This window comes from Myotis daubentonii, chromosome 9 (assembly GCF_963259705.1).
Source record: "Myotis daubentonii chromosome 9, mMyoDau2.1, whole genome shotgun sequence".
Lineage (NCBI taxonomy): Eukaryota > Metazoa > Chordata > Mammalia > Chiroptera > Vespertilionidae > Myotis > Myotis daubentonii.
In genome coordinates this window covers 79,115,750-79,134,393 of record NC_081848.1, presented here as the reverse complement: position 1 = coordinate 79,134,393, position 18,644 = coordinate 79,115,750, and the positions used below count along the sequence as shown (strand labels likewise).

At 54.7% G+C, this 18,644-nt stretch overlaps 1 protein-coding gene across 2 annotated transcripts in view; it reads right to left on the bottom strand.

Annotated features, from left to right (window-relative positions):
* Positions 1–15,865, bottom strand: part of CPT1A (carnitine palmitoyltransferase 1A) — a 38,858-nt gene extending 22,993 nt beyond the window's left edge. Inside the window, exons 1-5 of one of the 2 annotated variants that reach the window (XM_059709844.1) lie at positions 15,790–15,865; positions 6,200–6,352; positions 3,593–3,732; positions 2,112–2,283; positions 221–322 (exon numbers count right to left, since the gene is read on the bottom strand). In XM_059709844.1, coding sequence (XP_059565827.1) covers positions 221–322; positions 2,112–2,283; positions 3,593–3,732; positions 6,200–6,340 — 555 coding nt within the window. In that variant the 5' untranslated portion in view covers positions 6,341–6,352; positions 15,790–15,865. The remainder of the gene's footprint in view (positions 1–220; positions 323–2,111; positions 2,284–3,592; positions 3,733–6,199; positions 6,353–15,789) is intronic. The other variant, XM_059709843.1, reaches the window with a different exon arrangement.
* Between the last annotated feature and the right edge of the window lie 2,779 nt (positions 15,866–18,644).

Below are 18,644 nucleotides of genomic sequence, written 5' to 3'. Positions count from 1 at the left end.
ATGCCTTTTATTAAAAAACATCTGAGCAGAGGGGGTGGCGGGGAGCGGATAAAAACACCTAAGATGTGCTGAGAGGAAAATATATTTCCTGCAACGGCCTCAACCACTGCTGGGCACTAACACACCCAAATGACGAATATCGCTTTTAAGACATAAACCTCAATCCCTCGACAACGGGCATTTCCGAGCGGATTTTCTGTGACCCCGAAGCGACACCCACCCTGCTCACGGTGTCCCTCACGGCGGGCACGGGCAGGCGCGGCAGGGACGTCTGGAAGCTGTACAGCATGGGTTTCCGGCCTGAGAAGAGCTTGACCATCCCCTTAAAGAAAAAGTTCATTTTTAAAGTTGAGACAACCTGACACCAGTTTTCCAGGGTCTACAACTTACAATTTTCTGTGGTTTATTTTCCCCAATTCCATTTTCTGCCCCAACCCTCGCAGGCTCCACAAAGACACAGGTGACCCCAAAAAACCAGACTGAACGAAGGCCCGGGGCCGCCGGGCGCCGTGAAATGGCCCACACCGTCCGGCGTTGTCCGCCCTCGGGCCCTGGTGGTGGCGTCGGACCGCCTCTGCCCGTGGGGAAACCACCCTCCCGGTCCTGGTCTCGGAATCGGCGCAAGGCTCTGTCGGCAGCGAGAAGGGCCGACCGAGGTGCCTGGGCCTCACGGCGCGCCCAGCAGGAGCAGTGTGGCCCTTCCGGTCACAGTCAAGGCCAGTGGACAGCACGCTTGCCTGCCATCGGCCTTGTTTAGGCTGCAATGATCTAAACCTGGTGCAACAACTGGTCATGTCATGCCGACCAGACCTCAAAGGAATGCCCAGGGCTCACGGGGGACAAAGGGGTGAGGGGCATGATCCTGACCCAACTGGGCACCAGCCATCCAGGGCGCCTCATGGAACTTGTTCTGTAAAGTGTGGGAACCCATCTCGGCGTCCCCTCTGGGTGTTAGATCCGGCTTCTCTGAGAATCAGAAAACGTAACGAAGCAGCAGCAGAAGTCGGTTCGGGAAAGAGTGGTGGGTGGAGGGTGGGGTGGGGGGTGCAGTGGGCTCACACCCGAGGTGGCGGCAAACCTCTCTCACTAGCAGCCCCTGGGGCGGCGGCCATCAGCCGGCAGACAGCCAGCAGCGCTGACAGCGGCACAGACGGCCACGCACATGGCACAGGGCACAGGCCCCACTCGCGGGCCAAGGGTGAGAGAGCAGGTGGAAATTACTAGGAGCTCAGCGGGAGTCAGGGAGGCCTGGTCCGCCGGGGAAGCCACTTAACCGTGACCTCAAGTGAGAAAAGCTACAAAAAAGTGACACTTTTATTTCATGGACGACCTGGAGGACCCACCCAGTGGACAAACATAAAATGCTCAGAACTCACATCATTTAGAAAATGGCCTTCGTCCCAAACTTATGAGTCACAGCGAGTCCATCCTCCCCGGCAATTAGAGCGACTCCCGGGACACCAAGGGTCAAAGGGAGAGAAGGCTCTGTGGGGATCTTTCTTTAAAAAGTAAAAGCTGCCCTGGCCAGTTTGGCTCAGTGGATAGAGCGTTGGCCCGTGGACTGAAGGGTTCCGGGTTCAATTCTGGTCAAGGGCACATACCCAGGTTGGGGGCTCGATCCCCAGTGGGGGCCGTGCAGGAGGCAGCCAATCGATGATTCTCTCTCAACATTGATTCTCTCTCTCTCTCCCCCTCTCCCTTCCTCTCTGAAATCAATAAGAATATTCTTAACAGAAAAAGTAAAAGCTCCGTGAGATGAGCCAAGCACAGAAGGACAAATGCCGGCACCTCCCTGTCCAAGTGACAGAGCAGCACGGACGGGCCTGCCCGGGTGGGGAGCGAAGGCGCGATGGGTAAAGGGTACAAAGTTTCAGCTCCGTGAAATAAATAAGTTCCGAGAGTTACTGCGCAACACAGCGCCTAAGACTAAAGGAGAAAGGGGGGGACCGGAGGAAACGTTGGGGGGGTGTTAAGTTTGTGTCCCCGACAGCGGTGACGGCAGCGCGGGCGTCCACTTCTCTCCAAGCCCCGCCTTTCGCCCGTCAATCACGCCTGGGAAACGCGGCTAGAAAAACCCACAGCAGCTCTGGGCCCAGGGAGCGGCCGCTTACCATCCAGACTTTGGTGGCGCGGCTCATCTTGCCGTGCTCGGCGAACATCCAGCCGTGGTAGGACAGCAGCACCTTGAGGGAGTACCGCATGGTGAAGATCAGGGCCACCCACAGGCCCGTGCCGAACAGCACGCCGCTGACCACATGCTTCGTCTGGCTGGACATGCTGCCCCTGCCGGGACAAGACGCGACAAGCCGGGGCCACGTGAGCCGGCAAAGGAGGCTGAGATGCGACCCCGGGCGCGAGGAGACGTGCAGCCACGCACACGTCTTTGCAGCTTTGCTTTCAGCTCCCGCGGCTTGGGGGAACTGCAGAACGTTTACAAAGTAAAAGCTCGGTGTTTTTATCACAAAAATGTCTAAAACAAGCCAGCGTGCAGCCGGAAGGAGTCTCCGATATTTGGAAACCAGCACCTGGACACCCCGTGATGCCTCAGTGGCACCAAACCCCTCAAACGCCTTTGCTACAAAACTTGCGTCTTTCCGAGCCTGCCGAGCCTTGAGTTCAGGCTGAACTGCCGCCTCCGTGGAAAACCTGCGCATTCTTTTCCGACAGCGGGTCCCCAGGCAGACCTGGACGCGGGGACGTGAGAACCCGCCCCTGAGACGGCCTGCGCTTTCGACGGCTACGCGTTACATCACGCGGGAAGCAGACACACACACTTCCTCGAGGCACAAAATCCACACAGCGTTTCACGTTAGCAAAGAAACGGCAAGCCCGGGACTGCGTCCACATAAACCGCAGGCACGGCCATAAAAGGCCTGAGCAGACAAGCTCCTGTAAGAGACGTGCTCCACGCGAGCACCGCGCCTGCCCCACGGAGACAAGAAACAAGTCTCGTAAAGATCCAGACTGAAGGGCTCTACACAGCCGGCACTTCCAAGTATAACCCCGCGTTAAGAGCCAGCCACAGGGGAGAGCAAATTAAGCGTCGGTGGCAAACCCACGCCAGTGAGAGGAGCAGGTAAGACTGGCACGACGGCCTGCGGGTGGGAACTGAAGGATGAAAGGAGAGAGGCCGGGACCGGGGTGGCGAGGTCCCTGCTCGCAGGCAGCCGGGGCACCTGGCAGGCGTCCTGGGCAGGGAGCTCCCATCAGGGCCTGGCAGATGCTTATAAAGGCAGGGCCAGCGTTCCTGAGGCACGTGAGGCTGCGGGCCACTCAGCTGGAGTTGAGTCCAAGGGCTTCTGAAGGAACAGAATTTAAATCCGAACAACCAGCAAGGGGCTGGCTTATGCTCAGGCCAGACCCCAACAGCAGCCCGGGAGCCAGGCGGGCACACGCACCCGCGAGCTGCTTCTCGTTCCTAAAGGACCCAATTCCACAGCAAGTCCCGGCCGGAAAAACAAAGCCCGCTCGTGGCCCGAGGACGCGGGGCCTGTCATTTCCTAGTGACGGACTGGAACCGCTCAGGGGCCGTGGGAGCCTTAGCCAGAGACACAGGAGGAGAGCCGGCCCGAGAACACGGAGGGCCACTCACGTCGTGTCCAGGGTCCGGTTGATCTTCGCAATGATCCCCAGCGAGGGGTCGATCTTGGCGTACATGGTGGACATCACGCCCACCACGACGATGAGCCAACTGGAGGGACTCGCCGGGTACACGCCGGTGATGATGCCATTCTGAAAAGACAGGCGCCGCGAGCACGTCAGGCAGTGGGAGGGGGTGTCTGCAGCAGGCGGCCACGCTGTCGCCACGGACCATCTCCCCCAGAGCCTCCAGCTGCAGGAGCCTCCAGCCATCCCTTCCTCGACTTCTGAGCCAAAGTGACCCCAGAGGGACCCTAGGGCATTAGAATCACCCGAGTTTAGCAAAGAGATTCCCGAGCTCCACACAGACTGATGAATGACACCCGTGGATTAAGGATGTCGCTGAGCCAACCATGAAGGCCCCTCCCCAACCTGCTACACCCCAGATGCTTGGGACCACTCTCTCCAAATCCACTCCTCCCTCCCCCACCCCTCACTCCCCTACCCCTGCCCCAAATCGAGATGCCATGGCATCCTGAGGTGTTTGCAGGAGACCTCACTCCATGTAGAGAAGGTGCCGTAAGATACTTCAGACAAACCCTCCCTCCCCCCCCTCAAAAAACCCCAAAGAGTAGCAGGAAGGGGGGTGAAGGAAAATGAATCAAAACTGGCAAAATGTTAGCAGTGGACACTGGGAGGTGAGCAGTGTGGCTCCTTCTTCTCTTGACTTCTGTGTATGTTTCCAAATTCCAAGTAAAAAAATCCTCACTGAGGCCACAAATAAAGAGATTGATTTCAGGACGATGGATTAAAAACTCTCAACGCTTTATCTGCATTTTTTAGAAGATGCTTGCATCCCTACAAGCTATTTCCGTTGGCTTTCCCATCCTCGGGAGGAAAGAGATATTTTTAAAGGGGTGGGGGGTGGAATGAAGCCCATCGAACGTGGAGGGAAGGGGGTTCTAGGTAAAGTGTCTCCCGCTCACCCCGCCCTCTGCCTGCAGCTGCTGAGAGCCCTGCCCACCCCTCCCTCCTCCGCTGGGAGATTACGTGCTCATCTAATAAACCCTTTGGCTACAGGCGGCCAGGCACTGTTTAGGTCATTTGTTTTTGTATCTATTGTTCTCGCTTTCTCGGCTGCACAACAAGGTCTTTAAAATCAGGAACAGCCCTAACCAGTTTGGCTCAGTGGATAGAGCATCGGTCTGCAGACTAAAGGGTCCCAGGTTCGATTCTGGTCAAGGGCATGTACCTTGGTTTCGGGCACATCTCCAGTAGGGGGTGTGCAAGAGGCAGCTGATCGATGTTTCTCTCTCATCGATGTTTCTAACTCCCTATCCCTCTCCCTTCCTCTCTGTAAAAAATCAATAAAATACATTTTAAAAAAACAAAATAAAATCAGGAACAGTATTTCCACTGGGTTGAAATGACGGCCACCCCTCTGCCCCCCACTTTCTATTTTCCATTTGTAAGTAATGAGGAGCTCTCGGCGTCCTCCTCCACTTCCGGTGCCCACTGGGGGACAGGATGTGATCCCTCTGGTACCTGGGCCCCAGAACCCACAAGCTAAGCCCAGGCGCACCTGCCCAGCCAGGGCCGCCTCCCATGTCACTGCTCTCACCTACTCTCGCTCCCGGCCTTTTGCCACCCTCTAAAAAGGAAAATGAGGATACAGGCACCAACTGGCCCTGGCCGGTTTGGCTCAGCGGTTGGAGTATCAGCCCACGGACTAAAGGGTCCCAGGTTCAATTCCGGTCAAGGGCGCATACTGGTTGCAGGGTCAATCCCCGGCCCTGGCCAGGGGTACACGTGGGAGGCAACCAATCTATGTGTCTCTCTCACATCGATGTTTCTCTATCTCTCCCCGTCCCTTCCTCTCTCTCTCTCTCTCTCTCTCAAAAAAAAAAAAAAAAAAATCAACAACATACAGAAAACACCGACTGTGCAATCTACCCTGAGGGGGCGGGAGAGGGGGGACACTCACTTTTCACTTGATGCCCTTTCATTTGCTTGAATTTGTTAAACATGGCATTGTTTATTCCTTCTGTGATTTTTACTTTGTTTTCCTCTCTTATTTTTCCTCCATCATCATTTACCCTCCTCCACCTCCTCCATGCCCTCCTCCACCTCCACCCCTCCTTCTGTGATTTTTAAAATAAACTAAATTAAAAACGAGACACGTGCTTAAAATAGGGATTAACTGTCCTCTTCCGAGGAAACAGAACTGAGAACGTGGGAAGGCAGCTGCCCTTGGATGGGCGTGCATATCTGTCAATGTTTGACTATTTTATCAACGAGACACCTGTTCCACAGACTCCCTGCAGCTTCGCCGGAAACACCACGATTCCAGAAGGTGAGCAGGAGGCACGGGAGCTCGTCCTCCCTCTGCTCCCACCAAGTGGGCCACTCGCCCTCTCTGAGCCCTGACCCCCTCACCTGCCTGACGGGGCCCCACCTGCCTCCAGCACGGAAGAATTCAGCGAGTCAATATATGTCAACGTGTCTCATGAGCCTGACGTGCCACGAAGACACGAATTACGTGCCAGTTACCCCTCAGAAATGTGGACACTGCAAAAGCACCCAGGGGAGACGGCCCCCATTTAAACAGGTGGCTGCAAACCTTGAACCTAATGAACTTCTTCTTCCAGGAATGAAGTCCGGACAGATAGATCTGCTTAAGCGCCTCATGACTCAGCCGCAGGTCGATGCCGTCGGGAGTGACCGTGAACTGGAAGGCCACAGCCTGGTGAGCCTCTGCCATCTCTAGGGTCTCCTGGGAAGAGACGGAGAGGATTATATAGGAGCGTAACTTGTCCTTACCCCCGGAAACCCTTACCCTCCGACCCTTGGCCCTGGCCCTCCCACCAGCTCCCCCTCCTGGCCAGCAGCCCGGGCCCCACCCAGCTGACACAGGAAGGTGGTGGCTGTGCAGCAGAGCAAATTCAATCCCTGCCCTCCAGCCACCTGGAGGCCGCACATGAGTCACTGAGGCCCTGAACCCTTATCTTCAGGTAGGGCGGCGGACCGACACCTTGGCCTCCGGTGTGCCAGTGCTCGGTGCCTTGAGAAACGACTTCGGGCACCATGAGAGCCAGACCCGGAAGCCTGGGACGGAGCTGGCCTTCCTCCTCGGAGGCTGGGACCACAATCAAGCCCCAAGGGGTCGAACATTCCGGGAGCACTTACCCGACCGGGCACAGACCCGGGGCAGGCTCCCCCGCCCCCCCCCCCCGCCCCCGCCCCCGCCCACGCCCACGAAAGCACATTTCATTTGAGCTTTTTCAGAGTCTACAGTATGTCCTTTGTCTCCCATCACCCAGGCTCCCATCTTCCAGGGACACGAGGCCCCTAGAAGCTGCTACTGCCCTCACAGCCTCCCCCACCTGCCGGGCCCTCTGCCGCCTTCTGAGGGTGAGCGAGCCCACCATCTCCTGAACCGTCTGCACAGAGCAGCACGTGGATAAGGTGGATACAAAGGCAGCTAAGAGCCCCAGCTGGTTTGGCTCGGTGGACAGGGTGTTGGCCTGTGGACTGAAGGGTCCTGGGTTCGATTCCAGTCAAGGGCACATGCCTGGGTTGTGGACTCGATCCCCAGTGGGGGGAGGTGGGGGCATACAGGATGCAGCCGATCAATGACTCCCTTTCATCATTGACGTTTCTATCTCTCACTTCCCCTCCCTACCTCTCTGGAATAAAATATATATATGTGTGTATTTTAAAGGCAGCTAAGAGAGGAAAAAATCATCCCGCACCATAATAAGAACCTAAAATTGCATGGTGTCTTTTCTCATTATGTGCAATTTCCCCCGTTTTTTTACCCATTTAAGCCTATTACGTGCAGAGGTGGGACGGTTATAAAGATGCCCAGTTACAAAAGTCAAATCAGCCTGATCTTCAGCTGACCAGACCAAACGATGCCTTGAGCAGGTCCGGGAAAGGCACGGGACTGTCATTCATTTGTTCGTTCAACAGGGCGTGGGCCTCGGGGGTGGGCCAGGGAGGCAAGACCAGGAAGAGGCTGGGGGTGTTCCAGGCAAGTGGCCCCGAGTGGGAACGGAGGGGACAGGAGGCTGCCCGCTCCTAACAGGCGTCAGGATGAGCCATCTGCCCAGCGGAGCCCTTCCCAGCCAGGGAGAGGCCCAGGGCGGGAGGACAGGCGGGGGCGGGAGTGCAGGACTGGGCGTGCCCGGCCACATCCCTGCACGGTCTGCCTTTGGGACGCAAAGGCCTGCGCTGTGGCTGCTTCTTCCTTCACGTCTGATGTCGCCGGGGGCAGAGGGACAGGCCGGGGTGGGCACACCTGGGAATGTCTGTTATAAAGATTTTGGAAAAACAAACCAAAAAAACCCTATAAACAAATAAACAAAAAAACCCCCAAAACACAACAACCACGGTATAACCTTAGCTTACTGTAATCTGCAAGCACTCCAGAATATTCACATACTATTTGGCAGACACGGAGCAAGCTGCCGGAGCCTGTCCAATTTCGGAGAGAGAGGCATTGACTGGTTGCCTCCCATATAGCTCAAACCCGAAACCGAGGTATGTGCCCTGACTGAGAATCGAACCCACAGCCTTTTGGTGTATGGGACGACGTTCCAACCAGCCGACCTACCCGGCCAGGGCTAGACCCGGCTTCTGAAAGCAGCAAGCTCTCTAGGCAAAGGCTTGGCACAGGTGATTGTGAATATTGAAGACGGCACCCAAACCAACAGCTCTGCACCCATGTCTCAAAAAACATCCACGGGAGTTAGTGAACGGCTGTAAGATTCCCCCAGGGCCTCCCGGCCACTCAGCCCCGCACCCCACCCAAGCCAGGATTCTGCGCAGCGGGCATCACGGCGGATAAAATGATGTGACCGGCCACCCTACGAGGATGCGCACGATCTCTCAAGGGCTTGGCACAGGACGCGAGGGGATCCCCAGTGGCAGCCGATTCAATAGAAACCTGGTGTTTGTGGGCAACTCTGTGTGAAGGCGCTCGCGGGCTTTTACTCAGGAGCCCGGCCGCCGCTGGGAGAGGCGGACTGAGCGCGCCTACAGCTCCCTACGGCCTTGTCAGAACTGCCTTTAACTCAGGATTTGCTTGTTTTGACTGGTTCAGCCTAATGACCAATATGAGAGTCCTACATGCCCCTGAAACACACAACTTGTTTCTCGTTGTGCAGTAGCCACGATGGCTGTCCTGAGCCGGCCTGTCCCTCCTCCAGCCCTAAGCGGGGGGAATTAGTGAACGGTCGTCCAGAGGCCTGAAAAGCTCCCTGTGCCACTCTAATGAGCTAAAATGCCACCTCAGTCCGTGGGTGCTTAACAGTATTTATATCTGGAATACGGCCTCCTGTCGCCGTCAGAGACACGCAGGCCAAAACCACAGCAAGCCCTCGCCAGGTGGCTCCGCAGGCTGGAGTGACGTCTCTCCAAAATCCTTCAAAAATTTTGAAAATAAAATCCATAGAAAACATCCTCAGGGGAGGATAACATAAAAAATAAGTAAAATCTATGTAAGAAAAAACAAAGGCCATGTCACACCCACCAGCATGGCTACAACCGACAGGACTGTGAGGAGGGCTGGCGAGGGGGAGGGGGAAGCAGGTCCCACCAGCGCTGGTGGATGCACAACGTGCAGCCCCTTTGGAAAACAGCCGGCCGTTTTCTGGAACCCCCGGGTCAGAGTTAGAATGTTCCTGCTCCGATGGAGGCTCCCAGGCCTGCTGAAAGCCATCCTGCCCGTCTAGATGGACAGCTGCTGAGGCCAATCAGGTCGGCAGCCTCCCAGCATGGGGCGGGAGTGCCAGCAGCGAAACCAGGACCGGGCCACCTGGAGTGCCCTCCCTGCAGCTAATCCACCTGCCTGGCGAAGCTCCCGGGGGAGGAGGCAAGCGGTTAATAAACTCACGGGCAATTAGGAGGACGGTCCTCTGTCTTTACATTTTAAGTCTCGACGCACGGCAAACACGGAGGAACCCCTAACACCGCCTCCCCTCCCGGAGTGGGCAGCTGTTAGCATTTGGTGCACTGACCCGAGACTGCCGTCTGCAGCTCCCCCTGGCGTCCCAGACACACACACCCCGGCAGGGGCTGAGCCCAGCTGGGAACCCGCACCCACTGTGAGAGGAAGGCCCTGGGGCCAGCTGGCAGGCCAGGCCTGGGTCTGCATCCGGGCCACCTACCCTGGACAGCCTCTCCTCGGTATCCCTCCAGCCCTCCAGGGGAGCGGCAAAGGTCAGGTGAGCAGCGGCCCCACCGCCTCTGGGGCTGGGGTCTCACAGGCAGGGCACAACTAAACCAGCCGTCTCGGGCACCAGCCACTTCCTCCTGGATCAGGTCTCCAGGTGCTCGATGGTCTGACTCCTTACCTGCTGCTGCTGCCACCACTGCCCTGTCTCTGGAGCTGGGGCCCCTCTGCACCGCAGGCCCTGCCGGGGGCTTTAACTTCTGCCTGCGCACAAGGCTGGCTGTCTCAGCACGTCTCCACAGCACGTCCACTGAGGATGAATCTGGCCATCTTTCCCCACCGTCCCCACCACTGCTGACCGCCACACCATTGCCCACGGAGCCCGGGCCTCACTCGACACCTGCTGGTTTGGAGAGGTATGCACCCCCCACCACCATCCCCAGCTGGGCACCCATCTACCTGGGTGGAGAGAGGTGGCTTCCCTGGGGGCAAAGCCACGCGGCATGGCCGCGGGGACACGCCTGCACAGAACGTGCACCTGCGCCCGAGTTACAGGTGGCTCCAGGGAGAACGCATGGACTGGCAAGAAAAGCAAGGAGAAGGGGAAAGAAAGGTCACAGAGAAGAGATGAGAAGAGAACATGGAAGAAAAGAGAGCTTCGCCTCTTGCCCGTCAGTCACTGTCCCCTCCCATCAGCGTGAGCAGCTCCTGCAGGGAACAGGGTGACGGGGGAAGCACCTCCAGGGGAAGCAGTTGGCTGCTCCCCCCCAGGGCTGGCTGGGTGACAGGAGGAGGCCCTGGGGGCTGCGCACCTTCACTTTCCAGAAACCACTTCCGGGGCGGCAGGTGGAGCGCACCCACCTGGAGCCCCACCCCCAGGGGGGCTGGCACGGACCTCCTTCCTGGAACACACCTGGGCCAAAGCCCCCAGCAGAGCCTGGGAACCGGGAGACCATCCCGAGGGCCACTGAGGGAGAGGGATTCTGCGAGGTCCGCACAGAGCACCAAGCATCCCTCGCTAACCGGCTCTCAGGAAAACACCCAGGCCCAGAAGAAGAGGCTCCGAGTGAGAACAAGGACCCGTTTATCACCATTTTAAAAATCCACATCTCTGTCCTGTTGGGTAGCTCAGTGGGTGGAGCACCGTTCCCATACCCCAAGGTTGCAGGGCTGAGCCCCTGTCAGGGCACATACTGGTACAAGAACCAACCAATGCATTTGTAAATAAGTGGAACAAAACGGATGTTTCTCATTTCTCTCTCTCCTCTCTCTCTAAAAATCCATTTTTAAAAATATCCTGCCTGGCCCTAGCTGGTTTGGCTCAGTGGATAGAGCATCGGTCTGCAGACTGATAGGTCCTGGGTTCGATTCCCAGTCAAGGGCACATGCCCGGGTTGTGGGCTCGATCCTCAGCAGGGGGGCGTGCAGGAGGCAGCCGATGATTCTCTCTCATCATTGATGTTTCTATCTCTCATTCCCTCTCTGAAATTAAAAAAAAAAATTTTTTTTTTTAAAATAATCTCCTACTGCCTGGCTGGTGTTGCTTAATGGTTGAGCATTGACCTATGAACCAGGAAGTCATGGTTCAATTCCCAGTCAGGGTACAGGCCCGGTTTTCGGCCTGATCCCCAATGTGGGACGTGCAGGAGGTAGCTGATCAATGATTCTCTCTCATCATTGATGTTTCTATCGCTCTCTCCCTCTCTCTTGCTCTCTGAAATCAATGAAAACATATTTAAATATATATATACTAGAGGCCCAGTGCACAAGATTTGTGCACTGGGGAAGGGGGGCGTCCCTCAGCCCAGCCTGCACCCTCTTGCAGTCCAGGACCCCTTGGGGAAAATGTCCTCCTGCTGGCTTAGTACTGATCCCTTAAGCTAGCAGTCAGACATCCCTCTTGCAGTCCGGAACCCCTCGCTTCTTACCACCCACCTGCAGCGGAGGCCACTGCCACTGCGCTCATCAACCATCAGCCTGGCTTCTGGCTGAGCGGTGCTCCCCCTGTGGGAGCGCACTGACCACCAGGGGGCAGCTCCTGCATTGAGTGCCTGCCCCCTGGTGGTCAGTGTGTGTCATAGCAACCGGTCATTCTGCCATTCAGTTGATTTGCATGTTAGGCTTTTATTATATAGGATATATATATATATATATATATATATATATATATATATATATATCATCCAAATATCATGCTGCTCTTAGCTGTTCCCTACACCTTCCCAAGCTCATTCTCCCGGTCGCCTGGGCCAGGCCTGGGAACTCACAGCTGAGAGGCCTGCTTCTCCATCCGTTTTTACTTTCCTGCTTCACACCTGCCTCACACCTGACTTGGAGCTTCCCTCTCCCAGGGCCTGCTCTGGTCAGCCTTTGAATTGTGTAACCTCACAGGGTGAGCTGATCACCCATTCCTAACTGGGCAGGTCCTGGTGGGGAGTCACGCCCCAGACCTATAACTTTTCAGTTTATCTTTGCCTTAAGCAGGCCTTGTCCATTGTTTCTGTGCATCTAGGTCAGCGGTTCTCAACCTGTGGGTCGCGACCCCTTTGGGGGTCGAACGACCCTTTCACAGGGGTGGCCTAAGACCACTGGAAAACACATATATAATTACATACTGTTTTGTGATTAATCACTATGCTTTAATTATGTTCAATTTGTAACAATGAAAATACATCCTGCATATCAGATATTTACATGACGATTCATAACAGTAGCAAAATTACAGTTATGGAGTAGCAACGAAAATAATTTTATGGTTGGGGGTCACCACAACATGAGGAACTGTATTAAAGGGTCATGGCATCAGGAAGGTTGAGAACCACTGATCTAGGTTAACAGGCCTTTCTACCTAACCAGCCTGCAGTGTTTTCTGTGCTTCGGGAAGTAGCAGTCCACAGCCCCAAGGCACCAAACCTGTCCTCCGATCCCCACCTTGGCTTTGTCCCACCTCCAAGGTGATCTTCCTTGTCCCCTCCTTAATCTCAAGGCGTGAGAAAAGCCTGAGCCTTTGAGATCTTGCTCCCAGGCATATGTCATCTGTTGTCAGATTGGCTCAAATAAACTCTCATAAAAATTCTCTACAGGTTTAGCTGCTTCTTGTGTGGACAGAATCCACATTCCCAAGATAGAAGAATTCTACCGGAAACATCCAACAGTGCCACCTGCCCTGCCGGCGACTGCCACTTGTAAAGTATTGGTTTAATCTCCCAACATCAGTTAGAAGCTGCTCCAGGCCCTACCCGGTTTGGCTCGGTGGACAGAGCGTCTGCCTTTAGACCGAAGGGTCCCGGGTTTGATTCCGGTCAAGGGCACCTGCTCGGGTTGCAGGCTCAGTCCCCAGTAGGGGGTGTGCAGGAGGCAGCCGATCAAAGATTCTCTCTCATCATCGATGTTTCTATCTCTCTCTCTCTCCCTCTCCCTTCCTCTCTGAAATCAATAAAAATATATTAAAAAAAAAAAAGCAAGCTGCTCCAGGACACACACGCATCCCTGTTTAATTCTCTGAATCAAATCACGGGCCGAAGACAGTTAGTTCTCTAACACTGAATGCCAAACGGATGATTTGGGGAGGGGGGGCGCTCATTCAGCTTTGGTAAGATGACCTTCAATTTAAACATTTTGCCCAACGCCTCCCCCCCCAAAACCCTGGGCCAATCATTTGGTCGGTACTGTGCTTTTCAAATGCATTCACTTTGTCCTGCTGTCCACAAGCAATTCCTTCTCACCTAAAGCCTTTCCCCTCAGCGGCCTACACATCCTGATAGAAGCCACCCAGAAGCCAGGTCTGTCTCCCTGGAGGAGAAGACCGGGCCCACGGGCAGACAGGGGCCTCCGCCCTCCCAAATACCCTCCACCCCCCACCCCAGGTCCCGAACAGGGAGCCCGAACAGGGAGCCCGTTATGGAAAGGAAGTGAAAGGTCATCATAGTGAAAAGTTTGGTGCCAGACTACAAAGCTTGCCCAGGGGGAGATGTGGAAATCTCCGTAACATAAAACAAACAGGAAACTTGCCCTGTGACGACACTGGGATTCCAAGAATACAGTCATTATAGTAACCGAAATATGCGACGGAATGGGTGTCGTCAGAAGACTTTCAACATCGCCTTGAAAATGAACAGAGAGGGAGAGAGGCCGGGTCCGGTGGAAAGGTACATACATGTAGGCGGGTAGATAGAGAAGGCACACAGATTTTGTGCTATTAACAACGAAGACACAAAATATTCTTTCCACCAAACTCTGGCATACGGCGGACAATGGGATCACATTCACCTGCATTGGCCCATTTAATTCCCACTAGACCCCTGGGAAGTAGGTACCATTGTTACCCTCATTTACGGATGAGAAGACCGAGGCTTGGGGGTCAAGAAACTTGCCCGACATCACAGTGGGCAAAGAGCAGAGCTGGGCATCAGACTCAGGTCCAGCTCAAAAGGCACACTCTTACCTCCCAAGTGAAGTGGTAAATCCACCATATGAAAATTCCAGCCCTGGCTCCTGTGGCTCAGTTGGCTGAGCATCATCCCATGCGCTGAGAGGTCGCTGGTTCGATGCCTGGTAGGGCACATTCCTAGATTTCTTGGGTTCAACCCCCGCTTGGGGTGCAGGCGGGAGGCAACTGATCAATGTTTTTCTCTCACATGGATGTTTCTCTATCTTAAAAAAAAAAAAAAAGTCCCACTTAAGGTTCCTAAAGTTACAACACAGATATGAAATTAGGTCACCCTATTGGAACCAAAATGATATGACTGCAGCCAGCAACAAAACTACAGTAACTGCAAACGCGACAGTGCCAACTCTAAAACTATTCACATGCTCGCCTTTCCGCTAGAATTGCGCAATTCCTCGCCCGCCACGCAGGAGCTGGCCCTGCCTCTATTAAAATCCAGCGGACGGCCTCGCCGGGTGGCTCAGTTGGTTGGAGCATTGTCCCGTATTCCAAAAGGTCGCGGGTTTGATCCCTGCTGGGGCACATGTGGAGAGGCAACTGATCGATGTTCCTCTCTCTCCAAAATCAATAAAAAGATATCCTCAGGTGAGGATTAAAAAAAATAAAAGGAATCCAGCTGCCAGCGGGCCCATCTCACGTCGAGGTAAATTACTGAGCTGGGAGTGCTCTAAGAAAAGGTTACCCACAGGGAGCGACAGCTTAGCACAGCACGCGCGCCAGGCAGGGTCTCCAGAAGCACAGCCCTGGCCCTCACCAGGCTGAGTGTGTGCGACACGCGGGCCACCATGGCTGGGAACACCCCTGAGAGAAGAAGCCGAGGAGGAGGAGGAGGAGGAGGAGGAGGAGGAGGAGGAGGAGGAGGAGGAGAATGAGCAGTGTCATCTTTAGCGAGCGGCAGCGCAGTTATTACTGACAGCACATACGGTCTGGTGAGCGACGCCCAGGAGGGTTCTGTTTGCACCTGGAAGTACCAGCTCCCACGTGGGAAAGCCACACCCCTGCCATGCATGCCTACCGAGGTGGCACCAGGCCCGCCCGGGCACTGCTACCCAAAGCACGTCAAGGCCAGTACCAGGAAGGACCTGGAAGGGCATCTCCAGCCCGGGGGTGTCCCTGAGCCCCGCCTGTGCAGGACTCTTCCCCGGCCCCTTCTTCCTGCTTGGCATTTGGTATTCCTGCTGCTGTGCTGCTGACGAGGGCGAGAAGTCAGGTGCAGCAACAATTAGCAGTAACAGGGAGAAGAAACAAACGGCCCTGTCCACTCCTTTGTGGGCGGGAACCCTCCGTGCACCCCGCGGGCCACGTCCCCCCCCCCCCCCCATGCAGAAGTGCCGGTCTGTACTGTGCTCTAGTGTGTTTGCTTTTTCAGAAAGTGTGAACACAAACACCTACAAACTGCTATTCCCCCAACCTGATGGCACCACAGACAGACTGTGGGGCGGCTCAAAGCTCACCTTCTGTGCCTGGGCGGGCGGGAACTTTCACTTACGAAACATTTTATCTTCAATTCATGACTGGGCATTCAACAGTTGCATTTTTTAAAGGGCTAATTTCTTGCAATGAAGTATCTTATGATTAAACCATTTACAGTTACTGAGTAAATGTGCAGAGTCAAGCCAGGTCACAAAGGGAATTCTGAATCATATTTTTCTACGGCTCTCGGAAAGCAATGAGTCTATAGAATCAAAAGCAAATTCAAGGTTAAGCCTATATTGCCCCACATCAGCAAGAACTAGGTAATCAAACAGAGAAACTAGATCTTCACAAGAATTGGGGAAAGCTCACTGCGGGTCACATTTTTGTAAAGAACCCCGTCAGCATGATTGCAGGGAGAGGCGTGCACCTGCCCCGAGATTCCCCAATCTCTCCCCCTACCAGGATGCCAGTGTTACAAATGCTTCTAAAACCATTGGGGAGTGCCCCAATTTCCCACGCATACTTCACCTTTGCACCCGGAAGTACAACCGGACTTGGGGAGGCACTGCAGGACACCGTCTACCCACCTGCAGCCCCGCACTGCGTGCGAGGACCTGTATTCATCCCCGACCCCGAAAACTCCTCTCAGGCCTGGCCTCTTACTGGGCCCTCATAAAACCGTGTATTAGGACGTCAGGTGTCAGGGCACCACTGCCCAAATGAGGAAATGGAAACCCAGAAACCTCCAGGGCTGATTCAGCATCACGTCCAATGGGCACGGGAGGGGGGGGGGTGAGGGGTGGGGTGGGGTGGCGGTCTGCAAAGCAGCGGAAAAAGGGAGGGCGACAGGCTTTGGAGAACACAGATCTGGGTTCCTCTTCCAACTCAGCCACTTACTCAGTCACACGTGCACACATGTGCGTGCGTCCCCTTTGAGAAAAGGTCACATCGCCTTTTGTAAGATCCGTTTATTGGCACATAAAGTACAGATGCTCCTTGACTTCATATCCCCATAAACGCATTGTAACTTGAACATGCACTTAATGACATCCGAGCTGAGCCCTGCCTACTTTCAGAGCGCTCAGAACACAACATCCAATCCTAAGGCAAACCATCAGGACCGTCTGCACGCGTGACACCCACGACCTCACACCAACGGAAGAGCGAGTGACGGGACCAAGTCCACGTCAGGTGTTCCCACAGGAACAGCCTTTCTCCCCTCCCACTGTAGCGGGTGCTGAGAATGTGGGCGTCCATGTGGATTCGCCTTCTTCCTCTTTCAATGCCCACACCCAGGGTCTGGGACCTCGGCCGATGTCCTGGACATTTACCTTTCTGCAGTGTCACCGATTTATTTTACACGTACCTTACTGCACCTCACATTACTCAAGGTGTGCTGGAGAAGGTAGAAAGAGACCCACACTATGCACATTAAATCTTTCTAAGGGCAGCAGAGGAGCTAACACCTGGGGAATTCAGTGGCAAGCGCCTAACTTTAGAAATGAGAATTCTCCCATAAAAAGCAACATCTGAGTTAGAGCACATGCCCATTTCTTAAAAGCAAGGTTATTTTGTGTTTGCGTTTAACACAAACATGCATTACCTTTTTTAAAAATATTTTTTTATTGATTTCAGAGGGGAAGGGAGAGACAGAAACATCACTTCGGAGAGAGAATCATTGGTCAGCTGCCTCCTACACACCCCACACTGGGGATTGAGCCCGCAACCTGGGCACGTGCCCCCGACCGGAATCGAACCTGGGACCCTTCAGTCCACAGGCCAATGCTCTGTCCACTGAGCCAAATCAGCCAGGGCAACATGCATTACTTTTTTTTAACTAGGTGCGAAGGGTTCTAAAGAGAGCCAATCAACCCCTAACTTGAAACCTCAGAAATGTGCGGAATGCTGTGCATGTGCTGAGGACCAAGAGCCACAGGACCCCTCGGGAAGCCAGGACTGGTGAGAGCCAGAGGGGAGTCCTTCCCTTTGATGTGGGGAATGAATGAGCTCACTGGTATCCAGGCCAGACGTCCTTGATCACAGTGATAGGGAAAAGCAAGGTGCATGGTGAGGAAGGAGCCAACAGCTTCCGCCTCTTCTGGCTGACCTGGCACCAGCTTCCTGCGCCCAACGGATCCCCATCACCTTAGGGGGTTGCAGCAATCCGGGACAGAGAGGCTCTCAAACATTCTCTAGTTTGTTCGACAAATATCCGAATGCTGCTCTGGCTCAGGGAAATGGGGATGAAGGCCAGCTTAGGGGCCATTTAGGAAGCAGAAGTAGCAGGTGGGCTTGGGAGACAGTCGGAGGGAACCAGGATGCCCCTCAGGTTCCTGGGGTGGGTGCGTGGGTGAATGACCACATGAAGAGCATGGGACATTCTTTTCCTTATTACCTAAAGAACTCCGTGTCCAACAATTAGTCGATAATCCTTGGGAAGGAGGGCAGTAGCCGGCCTATTTCCCAACCCTCCAGGTGTCTGTGACCCTGCCATACAACTGGGAGGGGCAGGCCTCACTCAGCAGCACCACTTCTTTCAATGATCAACTTCAGGAAACAACCCTGCAGGACATAAAAATAACACACACAAGCAAAAGTGGACATTCCGTAACCCTGAGGCCCCCAGTCACCCAAACAGGTCACGTTGGCCGGCGCCCAGGGCTTGCTGGGAACCCAGGATCCACCTGATATTTGCTTGGGGTGGAAGGTGAAGTTCACAAAATGTTACAAATCAACAGCAGAAAACGTTCCTTACTGGTGTTAAGTAACAGTTGTTTTTTTAAGCACTCCCTGTACGGCCTCGATTATTTCTGGAATCATCAGAGAAACTGCGAACAGAACAGCGGTGTGTTCTGCAGGGGGAACCCCGAGTGAGAAGGCCGACTCCTGCACCCCACCCCCCATACACCGTGTCCTTGGTCGGACTTATCTTTAAAACAGAAAAGACCTGGCCCAGGCCACTCAAAAGGAGCAGAAGCCTCAGTCAAGTGTGAGGGTTATTTCTGAAACACACTTCAAACATACTAG